This window comes from Poecile atricapillus, chromosome 10, assembly GCF_030490865.1.
Source record: "Poecile atricapillus isolate bPoeAtr1 chromosome 10, bPoeAtr1.hap1, whole genome shotgun sequence".
Taxonomy (NCBI): Eukaryota; Metazoa; Chordata; class Aves; order Passeriformes; family Paridae; genus Poecile; species Poecile atricapillus.
The window spans coordinates 3,872,767-3,892,725 of record NC_081258.1 but is presented as its reverse complement, the minus strand read 5'-3'; the positions used below and the strand labels follow the sequence as shown (position 1 = coordinate 3,892,725).

General features: G+C 45.3%; 2 protein-coding genes across 3 annotated transcripts in view; one reads left to right on the top strand and one right to left on the bottom strand.

Moving 5' to 3' along the window:
• The first annotated feature begins 7,176 nt into the window (after positions 1–7,176).
• CEBPG (CCAAT enhancer binding protein gamma) lies at positions 7,177–14,023 on the top strand. 2 transcript variants are annotated; one of them, XM_058846118.1, is made up of 3 exons: positions 7,218–7,286; positions 10,902–11,054; positions 11,949–14,023. In XM_058846118.1, the coding sequence occupies exon 3, from the start codon at positions 12,059–12,061 to the stop codon at positions 12,509–12,511; it is 453 nt and encodes a 150-aa protein (XP_058702101.1). In that variant the 5' UTR covers positions 7,218–7,286; positions 10,902–11,054; positions 11,949–12,058; the 3' UTR covers positions 12,512–14,023. The 2 variants fall into 2 exon arrangements, with proteins under 2 accessions (XP_058702100.1, XP_058702101.1); XM_058846117.1 differs by lacking the exon at positions 10,902–11,054 and having other exon boundaries at positions 7,177–7,286.
• Positions 14,024–17,403: 3,380 nt separating this feature from the next.
• Positions 17,404–19,959, bottom strand: part of PEPD (peptidase D) — a 137,710-nt gene continuing 135,154 nt past the window's right edge. Inside the window, exon 15 of the mRNA XM_058846098.1 lies at positions 17,404–18,061. Within this exon, the coding sequence (XP_058702081.1) occupies positions 17,912–18,061 (150 nt within the window). The 3' untranslated portion in view covers positions 17,404–17,911. The remainder of the gene's footprint in view (positions 18,062–19,959) is intronic.

The following is a 19,959-nucleotide window of genomic DNA, read 5'->3' as shown; positions in this document are numbered from 1 at the left end:
GGAACTGCTGCTGAGGTAAGCACTTACCTTCTTTTCTGGTGGGGACAAAGATAGAGTCTGCTTGCCTGACCAAAGTATCAGTCACTCATTATCTCGTCCAAAATTCTCCTCGGTGTTAGCAGCAGGAGGTCAATGACAGACATGTTGCAATTGCCAATACATTTTCTCAAACTGTCCTCCCATATATTTTGTACAATGATAAGTATTTAATTTTCTATTCATGTTTATGAACAGAATTGAAGTGGAGTAAACAGTCAGGTTGGACTGTCCTCTGCCAGGTGCCAGACTCTCAGTTTTATGTTTCAAATGGCTGTTCCTTGAGCTTTTCATGGTATTTCAGAGGTCATATTGGTTGCAGGGAATAAAAAAGCCATTGATAAGAATGCAGTTTGTGTCCTCATCTTTCCAAAACCATAGACCATAAACAAAGCTATGCCTCTCCGATTTCATTGCTTTTCTGGAAGGGTATTTATTTCAGGCTTCTGTTCTGAACCATTTTGAAGTCTGGATAAAATTAATGACTAAAACTATTTACTCTTGATATTATAGGAATAAGGTAAAGTTCTTCACTAGAGTATACCCTGTGATAAATAATGCCCTAGTAATTATGGGTGGGGATTTTCACGCGGTGACTGATGATGCCTTGGAAAAGAGCCATGGCACTGTGCATTCAGAAGCTAAGCTATCTAAATCCTTGCAGGCCTCATTTATGCTTTTGGGAATATAGGACAGGTGTGGCAATTACTAAACCTGGATACTTGAGAATTCACCTCTTATTCCCAGGTGTGGGCCATTAATTCTCGCTCAGACTTGTTCAGTTCTAACAAGTCTCTTTTGAACCAGATTTTATATGTGCACACACACACAATAAATAGCATTTTCCTTTCAATCCATTTATCTATTTTGTTTTTACTCATCTTTAGCTATGCAATCTTTATCTTACCTAACATTTTACATACACATGGCAGCAAACCCCCAAAATGATCAGTGGAAGTCCACAGATCCCTGTTGTGTTCTGTAGATACCAGAAAACTTGCAGTTTGCATTGTTTAGTACAATCACTAAAGAAGCTGGGGTAAAACTCCAGGCAAACCCCAGTGAAATTCACAACAAAGGCTATATTGATTTTTATTGGATCACTAGACATCAGATCAAAGCCAGAGAACACTCAAACACAAACATATGTTTGTAAAATCCTTTTTAAAAAACTGTAAAGGAGTATAGTGTTCATTCTTTTTGTTAGATGATCTTTCAGAAATGTGAACACTTTGGGTTGACACACCTAGAAGCCTCCTCACAGACCAGGCATTCTTCAGGGATATATTTTTAAATTCAAGTACTTACAAGAAAGCTTCTAATTCCATGTTCTGATATTTCCATAGATGGTCACAGATAGTCTCAGCTGCTTCATTCACTTCAAAGAGACTTGTGGCTACTGAACTCTAATGTATATCTGGTCATCTTTATGTACCTAAAATACATTGGTCATCTCCTAAGCAGTCCTCTGAAATACAGTGAAGAGATGGGATGATATATGTTAAATTGTGAAATAGCACACATTTTTGTGACAGTATTTTTTATGTGCAAAGAATTGTAACAAAGGTAACAGATTCCCTCTGCCTTCAAATCCCTCAAGAAGCCATGGCTGTGATGGCACACTTCTCAGGTCAAAGTACCATCTGGTGAAATGGAACATTGGTTTTGGAGAACCTGAGCTGGCTTGTATTGAAGAACAAATTCTTCAGCATGACAGCACAGACTGATTAAGGGTTCCGTTAAAATATAAATTTACAATAAACAGTATTTTATAACTATGAAAAAAGACTCTGATATGTGACTGCTGAAGAACCCAACATACTAACCAGAATACCACACAAAAAAGTGAAACTTGTAAAAATGGGCACACCTTTATCTGTGCAGTTGGCTGATTCTGAAGGTGCTTGCTAACAGTTCATGATTTAAAAAGTTACCTTCCTGATAACAGCATGAAACAAAAATATGGCTATTAGGAAATCAAAATTAGGAAATCAAATCTCACAGCACCACTACTGCAGACTCTACCTAGATTAAACCACTTCATCAAGCTTGAAGTACCAACCCTGTCATTCCCCTCAAAGCTGCAGAGGGAAATGTGAGCAGCAGTAGCTGGAGAAGCATGGCTCACAATGCCTATAGAAGTGACAGCTTGGGTTTGTTGTAAAAGCACACAAATCTTCAGTGCATTAGTTTTCTGCTATATGATGTATATATCTCATTGATCTATTATATTTTTCAGATGCTGTAAGACTTCTGTGTTAGCCTGGTTCCTTTTGCTGTTACCCATTGAAGTTGTGGGGAACAGCTGTCTGCTGTGGGGGGTTGTGTCCTCCTCCATTTGAGAACCATTGCATTTAGTTTGCACAAGTAATTGAGATAATTGATTTTCAGAAGTAACTCTGGACAGCTGGATAACATGGATATTTTGATAACTGCAAATAAAGGGGAGTAGTTCTGGAAGATGCAGAACTAGAAACTGGAATTACTTAGTTAAAAGACTTATTAGCTGCATAGAGAGAAAGAACAAAGGCACTCAATTTTTCCTGCAAATGAACTCCAGGCAATGTGACAACAAAATGGATGTTTGCTATTAGAACAGATTGGTTCCTTTCTTTACTTTGTATTTGTTAGAGCAAAAGCTCTGTAACTTTCCAAGGGTGTAGTGAGTCAGTGCTAGAATTAGCAGCATGATACTGAAATAGCGATCACCACTCTGCAATCTCTCCTTTCTCCTCACCTAGTCAAAAAGGCTACCTCTGAAAAATCAGCTATTGACAGATAAGTTTCCGTCATTTAAATTATTAAATATAGTGAAAAACTGAACTCTGTGCTTAGGAAGTATAAGCTTTTTCAAACAAATAGGCAGAGCTATTAGTATTGCTTTTTCTCTCTGTCTTTAATTTTTTTTTAATATAGCCAGAGTCCTGAGGAAAGAAAATCAGTGATCCTTCTTCTTTCTGAAGCTTTAATAGCCTCAGCTCTGCAAAATTCAGATTTCTAACAATAGGATTTTGGTCTTGGTGCAGGCCAGTCCTGAACACGAAAAGTAATTATTGTAATACCAAAATGCAGGGCTGTTAAGAGAAGGGAGATTTGCAATAATAAGATTACAGAAAACCTCTATTACGGACTTTGTATTTCTGGGATATTCCTGAATTAATGCCATCTGCTTGGTGATCATGAGGAATATAATCATATTGAGAGAATCTTTCCAGTTTTGAGTAAATCTAGGTTGAGATTACCAAGAAAAGGGGTAACAGTTACCAAGAAAAGGTTATATTTTGGTATAATTCAGTGCATTTGCCCTTAAATACATCTGAGTGTTCCTCGCAGCCTGGAATTATGTGTTTTGCTAAGGAAGGCAGGAGCTTCTCTTGAAATGGAAAATGTAAATATGTAAATCCCCTTTCTCCAAATGATTATAATTTTGAAATTAAGGGGCTCTCAGGCAAAGATATGGGAGTAGGAATAACAGTTCTTTACTAGTATGTATAAAAAACCAACTTAATAGGAAAATTAAATGTGGTAGTATAAAAAACACTGACATTGTTAGAACACCTGGCATCCTGTTGGTCAGGGTGTTGGTGGCAGTCTGATTGAATGCTGGCTGCAGTCCCCCTGGAGTGACAGACATGGTTTGTTGAAGCAGTGATTCTGTAGAAGGTGTAGTTTTCCTCTGAAGGTCCAGTGATGTAGAAGGGTCTGGTGTTCCTCTGGGAATCCAATGGGAAAAGGCTGCCTGTGGTGTTCCAATCCTCAGATTATATCCAGGCAGGAATTCTTGGCTCCCCCCCTGTGTGGAGCATCTCCCAGTGGGATGATGGAATTGTCTCAGTCCTGCAGTGAGACTCCATGGCCATTAACAGAAGATTTCCCCCTGGAGGGAGGATGGGCTGTGGAAGAGATAAAGAACACTGCCCCAGCTGGTTTTAACAGATGGGAATAGAACACATCTGGTCACATCTTGTATTGCAGCCTAAGACAATACCTAAGCAGCCTATTTATTTCCACCTAATGTAAACTACATATACAAATATATTTATTCCTCTCTCTTCTAAATCACTGGGCAGAAATTAGTGATTTCTTCTCTAGAATTCAAAGGCATAGCTGTTAGATCAGAATGAAAAAATCAGCAGCATCATGTGTGCAAAATAAACTTTTAACTGAAATGTGCAAGAATGAAGTATATTAAAAAAAACAAAACAAAAAAAACAGCAAAGGCTTAATCATGAGGGAAACAGAGGCAAATGCTTATGGAAAGAAACATTTTTTAATGTGTAGGTTGTAGCCCAGGAGTCTGTAGGGCTTTTATTTTAAGACAAAGAAGTAATTGCCCATGAAGATAAGAGGAAACACGTGTGAACAATGGAATCAGCCACAACAGAAATTATTCCAAGGGCAACAAAGTAGTTTCTGCTCTAAGTGAAAGGCACCAGGGAATTCTTAATGTTTTTGTGTTAAAGGAACATACTGCATGGGCAGTAAACAGGGACATTTGTACAACATTTGTACTCCTCTCCCCTTTATACCTTCTGCCTGCAGTTCCCAAACTTTCTATTTCGTCAATGGCCATTCTGCCTCTAAACGTGAATTGCTGTAGATTACTTGAAGACACTGAATATCAGTGTCATTTTTTTCCAGGACCAAAGTCTTTAAACAATCATGAGACTGGAGAATGCATGTGAAAATGAGATATGATCACAGCATTATCTATAGTCACAGGGGTAAGTGGTTGCTGTAGAAACAGACCCAAAATCAGAGTGACAGGGGCTGTGTCCCAGCAGGGATCAGGCTGCTTGTGACACCCGACTCCACAGCTACTGCTCATTTGGCACAACTTGCACATAAGCAGGTAAAGTGTTTATTTCAATGCCACTTCCCAGTTATCCATGTATTTCCGTGCTTACTTTTTAGATTAGATTGCTTCCACGATATTCTATGTTTACTGTAATATTGCAGGGAAAAAGAATCCTGCAAAAACTGTGTGATGGTTTCCTTTAACAGGATATAATGCCAAGCAAGCACTGGAGTGGCTTACACGCAGGGAATTATGTGTGAGCTTTAACGATTCAAATAGACTGTGAGAATAAGTTTGTCTACATTTGATTTTCCTCAGCTATCTTTGATGAGGATTAATGAATGAATGGTCATAAAGTGCTCTAAAATCCTACGAAAGCATACTAAGAGCACACATTTACTTAACTATTGTGAGCAAAGGATAATGTTTAAAGCTTACCTGGAATTTCAGTCTAGCTATAGATGGGTGAGTCATTGTCACAAAAAATGTAACAGTTTCAATTAAGAAACACAAAAACATTAGAGAAGGTAAAGCAAATACTCGATGACTGACAAGGAAAAGCATCTTTGTGGTAAATGAGCTGAGTAAAGCTGTTTGCCCAGACTAACTCTCAGAATTTTTCTGCAAATATAGTTTATTTTCCACTGGGCTTTACAAAAATGAAACCCCTCCAGAACATCAGACAGCCATAAAAATGGTAAACATAAATAATTGTATCTATATTACTGAGCTCTGCAATTGAATTTACAAATCTAATTCTTTGCAGGCCTTTTGTAGACATAAAACATTTTCAAGCAGGTCTATGTGCTAAAACATAGATCGTTAACTTTTTTTCTCTGCATTAAAAAAAAAAAAAAATCCCACTTTTCCAACAGGACTGTTTTCACTGTCTGCACACTTGAACTTGTTCCAAACTTGCCTGCTTTATAAACAGATGATTTTCAGACCTGCCCACTGCAAACACACACACCTGTGTACTGAAGTGTACATTTCCCACTCAGGGAGCTGCAAACACACCTTGCTCACACACAGCTTGAGATGTGAGCATATATGTGTGTATATACACAGTAAGTATATGCTTGTTTGGGCAGAACTGAAGTGATGTTCACCAAAGTGTCTGGAAACTAATAAGGGCAAAAAGAACTTTTTTTCCACAAAAAGTGATGTATTTTATAACAAACATAACAGTGAAATTGTGCATAATCTTCCTGTGACTCTATGAACCGGCTGTTTCCTAGCCTGACAGCATTTAGGATTTCTTTTCTAATACTAAGTTAGAAAAGAAAAATTAACCAGGAATTTATGAAATTTAAAAATTTGCCATAATTTCTGTTATCACGAGAACTGTTGATACTTTTTTGGGATGTTTTTGGCATTCCTTCCCATTCATCTCAACATTCTACGGAGGCAAACCACACGGCAGCTAGGATCGAGATGGGAATACAGTGCCAGGTGTTAATTAGCAGCCTAGGAACAATTAGGAGATGCCAATCAGTACAGAAACACACCACCATCAACTTCGATGCCCGTGGGGCACCGGCCAACTTCACCAGAATCAGGGAACATTTCTGAGTTGGAAGAGCCCCGCAGGGCTCGGGGAGCCCAGCCCTTCCGAGGCTGGAACCCACGCCCGGTGCCGGGTCACGGCCCGGCCGGGCACACCGTACCGCGCTGTCCCTCCCGCCGGGCCCGGGACGAGCTCCCAGCTCTGCCCGTGCGGGAACCCAGCCGGGACACGCGATTTCGGCTTCTCCCCTCGGGCTGTGGGGGGTGCCGGACCCTCCTGGAAGTACGGGCGGGCCCCCAGTTCCCACCGGCGCAGGGACGCGGCCGCCTCGCTCCCCGCCAGCCCCCGGCCCGGGCGGGGCGGCCTCTCGATCCGGTGCCCCGCTGCCGGGGTCCGGGCACAGCGCGGCCGCAGCAGCGCAGGGACACAAACCCCGCGAGCGGCCGCCACAAGGGCCCGGCCGCGGACAGACTCGGGCCGTGCCGGGCTCTCTCGGGCCACGGGCACACACAGCCGCGGGCCGGGCTCTCTCGGGCCACGGGCCGGACTCCCTCGGGCCAGGCTCCCTCAGACCGTGGCCGGGCTCTGTCGAGCCAGGCTCCCTCGGGCCACAGCCGTGCTGTCCCAGGCCGGGTTCTCTCGGGCCGGGCTGTCTCCGGCCGGGCTGTCCTGGGCCGGGCTGTCTCCGGCCGGGCTCTCTGGCCCCGGGCAGCCGCAGCCGCAGCCGCGGCCGTGGCGGGGCAGGAGCGGAGCCGGCGGGGCCCCTCCCCTCAGCGCCTGGGGCCGCGGCCCCGCCCCCGGGCTCTGATTGGCCGCGCGCGCTGCCAATCGCGGTGCGGTTGCATCACCCGGGGCGGGCCCCGCGCGGTGTCGCAATCGGCGCTCGCCGCGCGCACGGTACCGAGCGCGGCCCGCCCGGCCCCTCCCGCCGCTCGCGCCGCTCAGGTAAGCGCGGGGGGCGCGCGGGGGCCGGGGGGCCGCGGCCGCCCCCGCCCGCCGGGCCCCGCTCGGCAGCGCGTGATGCAATCGGCGGGCGGCCCCGGCTCCCTCCCCTGCCCTCCCCCGGTGAAGTCACGGCTTGGCAGCGCCGGCGCCCCCGCGCTCCGCTCGGACGGGGGAGGAGCGGCGCGGCCTCGGCGGGCGGGCGGCCCGGGGAGGGCGGCGGCGGCGCCGGGGGCCCGCCGGGGAGGGCCGGGCCGGTTCCCGGTGCCCGCGGTCGGTCCCGGCCCGGGCGCGGGGGGGAGCGGGGCCGCGCCGGGGCGGCTCCGGGGGCGGTGGCGGCGGGGCCGGGCGGGGGGCGCGGGCCGGGAGAGGCCGCGGAACCGCCCGGTCCCCCCGAGCCGCTGCACAGATGCTCCGGGCTCCTCACGCATTGCCAGAGCTGCTGTCCCGGTTCCAAAGCGGAGCCTTGGCAGGCGGGGAGCTCCGCGTCGGCCTTGGCGCTGACATCCGGCAGGAAGAGCGGCCGCAGCTCCGCAGCAGCGCCATGCACAGCCTCCTCGGAAAGTATAAGCGATGATAATCTGCAAAACTTTCGCCTTTAAGGAATTAGTTTATCGTTAGAAATCACAGCTGTCGTTTTAATTCGAAAGACAGAGTCTTTTGATACTTCCTTGCCTCCCAGTGTTTGGGATTCTGTCTTGTTAAAATACATGCTGTATGTGTTCTGATACAGTCTGCTAAGGATGTCAGAGTGCGTTTTCCTTTTAAGATGTGTATTAAAAATGGAGATTCTGAAATAAACGTGGAAAAGTGATGTCGTGAGCTATGGCAAGAAATGATGGGATAGAGCTCCCTGGTCTCCTCTGGGGCAGCCTGCAGTAGGTGAGAGTTAGATCAGCTCCTGCAAGCCTGTGAGTGAACCGTGCAGGAGTCAGCTCTGCCAGTGATCAGCAAAGCTCCAGTGCCTGAGTCCTGGGCCACTGTCCTTAGTACAGGGTCACGGGAACCTGAAATCGATTCCTGTTGGGTCCTAGTGAAGTCTAAGAGAAGAGAGGTCACCTATTGCTGTTCAGTTTGGGACCAATTTTGCATTTGACAAGGGAGCTTTGTGAATTTGTGCAATAAATTCATTCTGACTAAAGATTAGAATCAGCACGGTCACATATCAAGATAGGAGCAGAGAGAAACTAAGTTAAAAAAAAAAGCAAAACTGATTTAATTGACGAAACACTTTTTCTTTTTTTTTTCTTTTTTTTTGCCAAAGCAAACATTTGGAAGTTTAACGTCTTTATTTTTATTTTTTGTACGTGTGAAAGCAAATGAAGGCCTTCATTGCTTCATTGGTCCCAGAGGAGTACTGTGAGACAGTAAGAAACATCTTTCTGCCTGAGAAGACACCTCTTGGGTTAGCAGCTATTATGCTGTAGTGGGTGGCCATCTGCTTTCCTGGGTGGCCAGTCGGTGGCCCAAGGAGAGAAGCAGGCAGTTCTGACTGGCCACTGGAAACAGTACCATGTGTTGGGTGGAACCAGCCTAGGGCTGTTGCTGAGCTGAAGCTCATGAGCAGCTTTATGGGAACAAGATGCTGGGAAGCTGGGCTGGCTCTCTGAGGAATTGTCTCCTGCTGTGCTGGGGCTGTCACCCATCACAGGAAGGCAACCTGTGTGCAGAGGTGTGGAACAGCTGCATTTGTGTCACAGGCTCTGAGGAACTGGAGCCCCATCTGCCTCCCCACTTCATGGCCTCTCCCAGCCACCATGGGACCTCACCCTTCTTGAGAGTCCCCTCTTTATTTCTCGTACCTCCTGCCTTTAAATCTCCTTGCAGTATCTGCTGAAGGATGCACCTGTTGCTGGCTGGGATAGCCTTCTGACATTTGGTAATAGGCATCCAGCCTCCAAATCAGGTGCAAAAATGAGTTTCAAGCCTCAGTTGTTTGCACTTGTGTAACTCTGTGATGCAGTACAGTTAGTGCTCCTTGCTCTGCATATTCTTTGCTGCAGAATATGCAAATATTGAAATATATATGAATACATATGAAATCTGGAGAGCAGCAGGACAGGAATCCAGGTGTCACCTGTCCCAGTTAAGAGTTCTGATCATCAGATAAGAGCACCTTTCACTCAAGAAATAGTAATTTAATAAAAAACAAATCAATTCCAGTGGGAACGAGCTGAGGGAGGTCAGTTCTAGCAGGCAGGGCTAGAATTCTTGCTTGAGAGGTGTGACATTGGTTATCTTCTCTGCTTATATCCATGTACTGCCCAGTTAAAATACTCCATTAATATTAGGTTTAATGGAACCATAGGGTTCCATTGAATCATAGGGAAATCTGATAAAGAAGTGTTCAAGCAGTAGTAAATAGCTTTGATAGCATAGAAGAGTAGCACATGGAAATGAGGGATGTGAAGAAACTTGTTACATGTCAGCTGGGTTCCTTTGGGGGCAGGAGCCACCCCCTCTGTAGAAGCTTATGGAGCACAAAAATGTGTCAAATCAGGGGACAGCAGAGCATTCTCTCTGATTTGGAAAAGGTGTCAAAAATCTACTTGTCACAGACAACCTAAGAGAATTGTATATGCTTACAGGGCTGCAGAAAGCCTGTATTTTAAAATAAAGTGCAGACAAGGCCAGTGTATGCTGTAAGAGGAGCATACACTTAGACCTTGACTAAAAATGTCTGTGCAGTTACACATGCACAGCTACAACTGGCCCTGCCAGTCTGGTGGTGGTGGTGCACATCCCTGTTAGCTGGATGTTGAGTTTAACTGCCCGACCAAACTGCTTGTTAGGTCACAATCTGAGTCTGAAACACGGTTTGCAAAAGTTGCTTTAAGAGTTGAAATTGGGAAAATAGTAACACAAAGGTGTTAGATACTGTATCTAGATCCAGCTCCACAGATGTCAAAAAGGGCTGATGGTCTCATTCGGCCCTGGAATAGGAAAAGATTTCTTGATAGGAAGGATGTGGGTATACTCATACATTTTCACAAGTGGGAAGACCTCTTGGTGTTAGAGAGTGTTAATTTGGAGTAACATTCAAGCCAAATTTAGTGGGCTTTTCCATGAATGTTACTGAACCACACTCTGCAGCTGCATCTCATTCTGGCTCCTCCATCATGGAAGGAAATATGCATTTGATCTACACAGTTGAATTTGAACATTTTAATGATGGCCCATCCAGCAGTAAAACAGCAGCTCAGACTGCTGAGGAAAACAGGAGCAACACACAGCTGATGAACCTGTGAGTTTAGAATGAGCTTGCTTACAAACCTCTCTCACATCCCTGCATTCATCAGGCAGGCAGTGAAGCCATCCATCTGCTGTTATTGGATGTGAGGCTCATTCCTGGGCTGGACACTGCCCAGTGCTGCTGCAGCTGTTTGCTTTTCCCCAGCCCTCTGGAGGATGCCCCACACTGCTCCTGTGTGTGACAGTGCTGGGCTGCAGCTTGACAGTCTGACCTTGAGCAGGATTGTTTGGTGCTGGTTAAATGCTTCTCTTCAACATGACAAGTCCATGTTGATTTGACTGCCCAGAGTGTTTTTCATTGGAGCCATAGGTAGGTGTTTCAGGAGCTTAGGACCATCCTGTTGCCCTTCCCCTCTTCTCTCCCAGCCATTTAGGAAGTCATCCTGTGAGATGAGAAGAGAAGGGGACCAGCTGTTAGCCTTGCCAGGGCCATGGCCCTGCAGCTGTGGTGGAATCCTCCTTGTGCCACCAGTAGGGCCAGGAGCAGGCTGACCTCAGCAGCGGGAGGACGTGAGTCAGGTGAGAGGATGTCTTGCTCATCAGGATGGTTTGTCTGCGGAGAGTGGGCAATGACCAGCGCACAGACTACGGCAGGCGGCCTCATTTGTGGATGAGTCAGCTGTGGTTGCTGTCTTTTGATAGGTGACAGTCCTCTGTGTGGTGATTTACACTGCTCTCACCCTGTGGTGCTGTCCCACCTGCTTCATCCATACTGTTAGAGACTCAGCACGCTGCTTGTGGTAGGAATGTCACCCAGAAACAGCCTTTGCAATGTGTACCTTTTTCCATAGCTTTATTTTTGCACTCAGTGCTAGCAGGCCTTGAGACAGCCATCAATTTGAGCATCATCTTTAAAACAAGTGCTGTGAGATGGTTGAGAAAAGGTGGACAGGCTGAGCACCCTCGCTCCATAGAAAAGAGATCAGGGAGAAATTTGTCTGTGGATACACCCAGAGATGTGGTCCGAAGAGGACAAGGATCAAATATCCCTGTTGGTCAAGAGTCAGGCTGTTAATAGGTTTAAGCCACAGAAGGCAAACTCCAGTCTGAAAACTAAGAAAATTGTATAACTGGAGGAAAAGTTAGACAGTGGAACACGTTGCCAAGACAGAGGTTGTGAAACTGGAGATATTTGAGGCTAGGCTAGACACCCATCCATCAGGGATGGCTTTGGAATAACTGAGTGAAGCCAGTGAACAATTCAAACAGCTTGACTAGATGACCCAGTAATAGTTCCATCCAATTCAAATATGTTTGGGACTTCAGAAATGCAGTTGGCAGCTTGTCCACTTCCAGCACAGTTGTGATGTGTTACTGCCAGATGTACCATCAGTACTTTATGCTAAAGCCCGTGATGTATAAGATTGTAGCTGAACTCAGCATCTTTAATAGCTTTTTTTTTTCCCCTACTAGGTTCACCTTGCTCTTAATCCATGTGAAGATCTGTTGGAAACACCTTCTAGAAACCCAAGAGTTTTCAGTCTCCTAATAAATTCTGCTGTGTCCAAGAACAGCCTGTCCAAATGAGCAAGACATCCCAACAGAACACCACCACAGATGCGAGCGGAGTAAGTGTGATTCACACCCAAGCACACTCCAGTGGTTTGCAGCAGGTTCCCCAGCTGGTGCCAGTCAGTCCTGGTGGTGGAGGCAAAGCTGTGCCTCCGAGCAAACAGGGAAAGAAGAATTCCTTTGTGGATAGAAACAGCGATGAGTATCGGCAGCGCAGAGAGAGAAACAACATGGCTGTGAAAAAGAGCCGGTTAAAAAGCAAGCAAAAAGCACAAGACACCCTGCAAAGGGTCAACCAGCTTAAAGAAGAAAATGAACGTTTAGAGGCAAAAATTAAACTCCTGACCAAGGAGCTGAGTGTACTGAAAGACTTGTTCCTTGAGCATGCCCACAATTTTGCAGATAATGTGCAACCTGTTGGCACTGAGACCAGCACAACAAATCCAGAAAGCAGCGGACAGTAGACACCTGCCACCTTCTGAAACAAACTGTTGAGGGGCAGCTTGTCTGCAGTGCCCATGCAGTAACCAAGCAAAAACTGTACCTTTAGTCATTGTTTTGTGGAGATTTTCTTCTTTTAGATTTAACACTGAAGATTTGTAACAATTAAACCAGAAACTGGTTAGATGTTTGTTTTAAATATTTTTCTTCTCAAAGATTTATGCAGATCTGAACTCCTAGTCAACAAGGAATGTAATATTTAGGAGATAACACTTTCACAGGAATATTCACTTACCATTTTAGACTTCACATAATGGGAGGAATCCAGCAGGATGGCTCACTGCAGTATCAGAAACTTGTAATTGGATAGAACGTCTTTTAAATACCCGTTAATGTATTTTAGCCCTTTGTTTTCTCCATTACATATTACAAACTGCAAAGGCTGTGGAAAATTTTTGCTTTTTACTTTAATCTGTAGAACAAGTCCTATGAAGCACCTGATAGGTCCCTCCTGCTCAGCTAGAGTTAACAGGGAGGTTGTAGTAATAGTGAGCTGGGATGTTTACCAGTGTTCACCAGAAAAATAACAATATACTCCAGTGATAGATACAGGCAGTTGGCCTGCAAATGGCACGTGAAGCATCATGTACAAGAGGCAAAGCACCACACTGACAAAGCCTCTTACTGAAGTTTGTGTTCATATTGCTCACATAGTGACTGGGGCCTTATGAGAACAAGAGTTTGTTTGCAGAAAACTTCCAAATGCCACCAAAAAACTGTGCCCCACAAAATTGCCTTCTTGTTGGGAAGGTGGTACTGGGGAGAACAAAAAGTGCAGCTTGGCTTAGCAGGGAGAGGGGCAGGACAGCAGGTGTTCAGCTGGGATGTATGGGTCACTGCTGCCTGACATTAATCTTCCAGAAATTTTTTGGTGATTTTAAAAATAAATGGCCCTAGTCTGAATAATTCTGATTCAGTGGAATTTCTACAGCCATCATACAGCTGTGTGAAGGAGTAGCTTTAGTCTTGTTTTATTTCCATAGAAGTTTTTCTGTAGCAACTTTTTTTATTGCTACTGCTTAGTCTTTGCCATGATCCGTAATGCAGTGCTATGTGCTATATTGAGGGTTTAAACAAAGTAAAGCAGGAACTTTGATATAACTTTAATTTATTTTCATTTTTAAGTATTTCATTGATGGTATGGTTATTTTACATTTAACCTGTGTGTCTGTCTTGTAGAGTACTACACTGTCTTAATTTCCCTCTTACACTTCCTTTGTCCATAGATTATTTTGGAGGATGCTTGTTTGCTTTGTATCTGTACTTAGGAAAGAACTTGGATGTTATCTCTATGAAGATACTGTTAGAGAATGAAACCTTGAAAAGTTCTTTATTGAATTTAATACACGTGGAAAACTTTCATGGATTGTTTTGGATTATGGTAGAGTTTTTACAGATATGTTTTTTCATTCTAACTGCATCTTAAGTTGGTAGGGTTGAAATACCAGAAGTTAATAAAAATGTTTTGCTTGTAGTGGCCTCATTTTTCCTGTCCCTTTTCTATTTCCCTCAAGTGCAGAGTTGCCCAACTCACACAGCTCTCTTGGAGAAATCAGTGCAATAGTCTCTGTTCCCCTCTTCCACTCAGGTTTCTGCTGCATGGAACCAATCAGAAACTCATTACAGTTTTGTCTAAATGTCTGATTTAACAAAAAGGAAAAAAAAAACCTAAGACTGAAAATATACTGCAGTTATAGGGGAGGGGAGAGGAGCAGAACAAACAGTGACAGCAGCAACACCAATGACAACAGAGTGGAACAGGACCAGAAGGGACAGAAATGGCTCTGTTCATCCTGCCCCAGGACAGGACCAGAAGGGACAGAAATGGCTCTGTTCATCCTGCCCCAGGACAGGACCAGAAGGGACAGAAGTGGTGGCACAGCACCTCTGTCTTCTCCCCACTGCCGTGCCCACACAGCTCCAGCCACAGCCTCGCCTGGCATGGGGACAGCAATCCCTGGCCTTGAGGACACCAGGACAAGGATCCTGACCTTTGTGACACCAGGACAATGATCCCTGGCCTTGGCTGACACTGGAACAAGAATCCCTGTCCTTGACTGGCACCAGGACAATGATCCTTCTCCTTGGCTGGCACCAGGACAAGGCCTGGGGGGAGCAATGGGCTCTGAAGCACCTCACTGCCACGATTACAACAATCAATGTTTTAAAGGTTCCCTCAGTGAGAGGCTGGTTACAACAACGGGGTCACTCATTCTAAGCCCCCACCTGCCAAACTAGCCACAAGGACCAAAGGCAGTTTCCCCCAGGGTGAAGCAGCCCAGGCTGGGAGGCAGCAAAGTACCTCCATCCCACCCCTCTACTGCAAGGCACAGAAAATTTCAGTGCAGACCTATAAAATTTTCCTTTTGACACATTATTCTTAACTCCAGTCTGTGACAGAATCCAGTGCCTGTCAGTACTGATGGAGTTACAGCAGCCCACATTTGCCCAGGAAAGCTGGTTCCCATTTTCTGGCTGTCCCGTTAGGGGAAGGGCTGTGCTGGAGCCCCCAGGAGCGCTCCTGGAACTGCTCTGTGGCTGCAGCAGGTCATGGGCAGCTAAAGCCAGAGCGCACCCAACCCCTGGGAGATGAAGCAATTTGCTGAAGCAATTTACATGTATCATTTCAGAAGTGCTCAGACCTTTCTAAAGGTACAAATTTGCTCAGCATAAGATACATTCTGTTATTTCGGTGCCAACTCTTTCTTTGTGCCAAGTGAAAAAGGCATTTGGGAAAACATGACGGTAAGAGTATAAAATATCTTAGTCAAAAAGAAAATTTGCCATAACCTGTACTTTCACCCCATTAATACACTTTAAATTATTAAACACCACTTTTTAATGTATTAAATATCACTCTGCCTTTTTAAAAAAGGTTTATTCCCTCTCTCCTCCCCAATTTAGGAGAAAAGGTCTAATTCACTTTTTGCTTAAGTGGATAAAAATGATCATAATTACAGAACAAACTTCTGTAACGAAGGATGAAATTTATATTCACCAAGTTGGTGGGCCTGCTGAAGGAAAATGGGAGAGCAAGGAGCATCCCCAGCCGGGCCAGCAGAGCAGGAGCTCCCCGGGCTCCGCGCGCGGCCGCGCCCCAAACAGAACCGGTTGTGCCTCCTGCACTGCCCAACCTGTTCTGCAGCAGCACAGAACATCTGCTGGGATCCTGCACAGCCAGCCCATGAACTGCAAACACTTCCAGAGCTCTCCTTTCCAAATCTGCTCAGTGTTGCTATAAAACAGCGGCTGCTGAACCCCAGCAAGAGCAGGTTTTGGAGTGCCCAGAGCACTGAGCCATCCCCCGGGTGGGTTCTGAGCCTGCCACGGGAAAACACTCAGCTCTGGAGGGAGCAGGCTGAGGCCACGAGCACTGTTCTGCACTGAAAAAACTTTTGGGGGCAGATGAGTTCAGAGCAATGCCAGGATAGTCTCGGTGTTCATACCTGCAAGGCCACCAAGGCAAAGCCTGATGTCCTTGTGCAGGTACTGACTAAGTTTCAGAAGTGGAAGATTCCAGACACCACAGCAGGAACTTCAGTGCAGCAGCACATTTTAATGATAGCCCATCCAAAATAAAACAGCCACTCAGACTGCTGAGAAAGACAAACAGGAACAGTACACAGCTGATGAATCTCACACCTCCCTTTCTGAAAAAAACTGTTTCCCTTCAAAGTCAAGAATTCCTACACTTGCCCCTTTTAAACCAATGTCAAGAAACCCCCCAAAAAATGTAAATAGGCTTATTTATTGATTGAGTGACGTGAATGAAGTCCTCTGGATGGTTTCACAATGTTTCTTTGGTCTCTCACATGAAGTTTCCTACATAGCAGTGGATCACCAGGCTGTTGGAATGAAGAGCAGGTTCTTGTCACACAAACCAACCCACTGAGCAAAAAGAGTTCTCTGAGAGCAATGTATATGATGCTTTTTAAGGAAATTATTTCAGGCCTAAATCCAGTCCTGAGGAGGCACAGAGGCAGCAGTGGTTTCTGGCCCCATCCCAGCCCATGTTGTGCTGTGCCCCCACAGGGCTCTCAGTGGATCCTGTCCCCCACCATGGCCTGATGTGAGCAGCAGAACTGAGCTGCTCTCACCGAGGTGCTGAGCTACCAACCCAGCCAATCCCTTCAGGAAATCCTCACCTGGCAGTGGCACCCAGGCTCTGCTCACCCAAGGCTCTGATGCTCTGCTGTGGCCTCAGCTCCCCCCAGCACAGCACAGGGATGATCTGAAGTGGCTTTGCAGTCAAACTGCAGCAGAATCTGAATATTGAACAGTTCTGATGTGTATGTAGAGTGAGAAAGACTATTTTTATCTAGTTACCAGCACCTAGTGCTATTTTATGATGCAACGATGATTATGATGCATAGTATTTATTATCCTGCAAGCTGATGAATACTTACAGTAAAGAAAAGTTTTTCTTGGTAATTTAAATGTTGCAAGAGTGAAAAATCATTTTTTGACCAATATTAATATGTTTGTAAGGTATCCAAATAAAATTGACATGATTTCATTCTGAACAGTCTTAACACTGAACAGTTAAAAACAACTTATCATGCTGCACAGCATATGCTGCTGACTGACCATGAGCCCTGCAGCAAAGATATTCCCTTCTTTCAACTTTTAAGGGTCACAAACACCATAGCAATCTATGTTTTTAAGGAAAAAATAGATGTACAAATCTAATGGGCATGGGGTTGTGTGTGAAGAATCAGTACAGCCACTCTCCAGAGCAGAAAACTCTGGCTAGACTAGGGTCAAACTCTGCAGAGCACAAATTGGCAGTAGGGTCAGATAAGGAAGCAGGAACTGGAGCAGAAAAGCATAATGACCACAAAGTTGCAAACATAAATTATGCCAAGGTGAATTTTAATAAAAATTTGATTCTTACTGCGTGGATACAGATCCAGAAGAAAAATATGTGTCATTATGTCCACTGAGAACAACTGATTTTTATTTCTGTTTTTCACAGCACTTGTGATGCAGTTTAAAAAAGAACTTCAGAGTGTTACAATTGCTGATAGCTTTCAGATATTCCATTTGGTATTTTAGAGTCCCAATCATCAAAATTCAGATTTAATTGCAAGATACATCTGAGCTGAGATCTGACAGAAGTGCAAGCCCCAATGATAAGGCAGCAGGGCTACTTAGCTGCCACTTGGTCACGTAAACTGCTGATTGCAAGCAGCAGTTGAGTTACCTGGGCCCTCTATCTTCATTTTTAATACATGAATTATTCCAGCTAATAGCCTGCCTGCCTCTCTTGCTATTAAGAATTAGATGCATTTTATTTTATTTTATATGCCGCAGCATTAAGTCAGAATGATGGCTGATTAGGTGAGGCAGTATCATCCTGGAGGTTACTGCCTTTGGCTGGAGAGGCAGTCAAATGATTTGGCACCGCTCTGGCCTTCTGCCATGAAAGCCTCTATTTCCTCCACGGTCCGTGGGACACACGTGAGCAGCTCCATGCCCGTGGCTGTCACCGCGATGTCGTCCTCGATGCGCACCTGCACGGGAGCACACGGTTACCAGGGAGCAGCCAGGGCAGCCAGGGCAGCAGCCAGGCTGAGAACCACACTGCCAGCAGGGAATGGTCTGTGAGAACCAGCAGGGAATGGTCTGTGAACACCAGCAGGGAATGGTCTGTGAGCACCAGCAGGGAATGGTCTGTGAACACCTGCATGGAATGGCCTGTGAACACCAGCACAGAATGGTCTGTCAGTCACCACCAGCACAGAATGTTCTGTCAGTCACCACCAGCACCTGGGCACGGGGCTCTGTGGGCTCCAGCTCCCCTTGGGCCCCTGGCACCTTGCTGGGATCACAAGAGCTTGGTGGTGAGCCCTGGTGTGTGGTGGCCCCTCGGGTGCCTCTGCTGCACTGGGTGCACCAAGGACAGTCTGAGAAGGTGCTGCAATAGTGAGTTCATGCTATGTCATTCTACAGAGCCAGTAAATCTCAGCACCCTGACAGCAGGAGCAGTAAAAAGAACATTCTTCCCTGGATTTGCCTCCAGCTTTACTAGCACTTGGCTTGCTCAGGACAGCGCCTCCTGACACCCACAGTGTCTGCTCTCACAGCTGTCCTGGTGCTGAGCTGCAATTCAGGTGGCTTCTCTTTGCACCTAAAACTTTTCTCTAAACACAATAAACTTTCAAAGTGAAACTTAGAATATGAAATAGCTTGCAGCAGATATTCCAAACATTGAATTTTGAGTTGATGAGAAAGTTCAAAGCAGGTCAGACATTTCTTTAAAATACAATCACTAAATTTCAAATCCTGGAAGGAAATAGCAGATCCTCTCAGTTTTTCAACCCTTGCTATTAAAATGAAAAGTGTGCTCCATTTCTGTTTGTCTCTAATCTTCTCTTTCCAGTAAATGTGCCTACCCAGTCATTCCCGTTATCTTATCAGAAGAATGTTGCTAAGTTGCTAAGCTGCAATAAAAGCAATTTTAGTAAGGTGCAAATCCAAGAGAACACAAACCCTGGGTACTCCCACCTTACAATTGCTTTAATTGTTTCTGACCTCTTGACATTTTCAACTAAAAATAAAGCTGGTTAACATTTGTACTTCTGATTGCAAAATAATCCATTTGTTTAAACAAAATGAGTCATCCAGTCCTTATTAAACTGTTTAATGATGTCTTTGCCAGATTATTTCTTTTACTTGGTATCAAGTTAAGTGTATTATAAAGCAGAATTAAATAAACAAACTCCACTGAGTTTACACATTTATTTTGGACAGCTGTACATTTGAAAGCTGTGAGGCTCTGTATGCTCAGTGTGCCTGAAAGGCTGCAGAAGAGATCAGCAGCACAAGCAGTGACTCTGCACTTGAACAGATTTTACCAGGATGAGCTTTGAAATTCACTGCTTCAAATTTGACTGCTGAGCAAAACATAACCCAAGGATTAACAGCAGGAGGGTCCCATTGCATCCAAAGGCAAATCCTGCTGTGTGCCTGTCCTGCTGGATCTTGGGCACAGCCTGCCTGGGTGGATCTTGCTAAAAAGCTGCTGGTGCCAGGCTGACCCTGCAGGAGTGCCAGAATCCAGGAACACACCTGACAAAAGCCAAAGCATCACACTGGCAAGCCCAGGCAGTGTAAATGGAGCTGGACACAGCAGTGATGTGGGAAGTAAAAGTGACAGTGCAAAAGTAAGTCTGAGAGCAGAGGGAAGGCCAGCCAAAGCTAGAACTGACTCTGCCTACAGAGAGAGCCTTTTCCCAAGCACTGCCAGCTTCACAAAGCTCCCCCTGCTTGAGCTGAAATTCCCCAGCTACAGCGATGTATCAGCTACAATTCATCTGCTTAACCAGTAACACTAGCAAAAAAGCAAGAAAAATGGTTTGTGTTTTCCAGTCCAGTGTTTCATGCCTTCACTTCTGCACTCTTTGGGAGG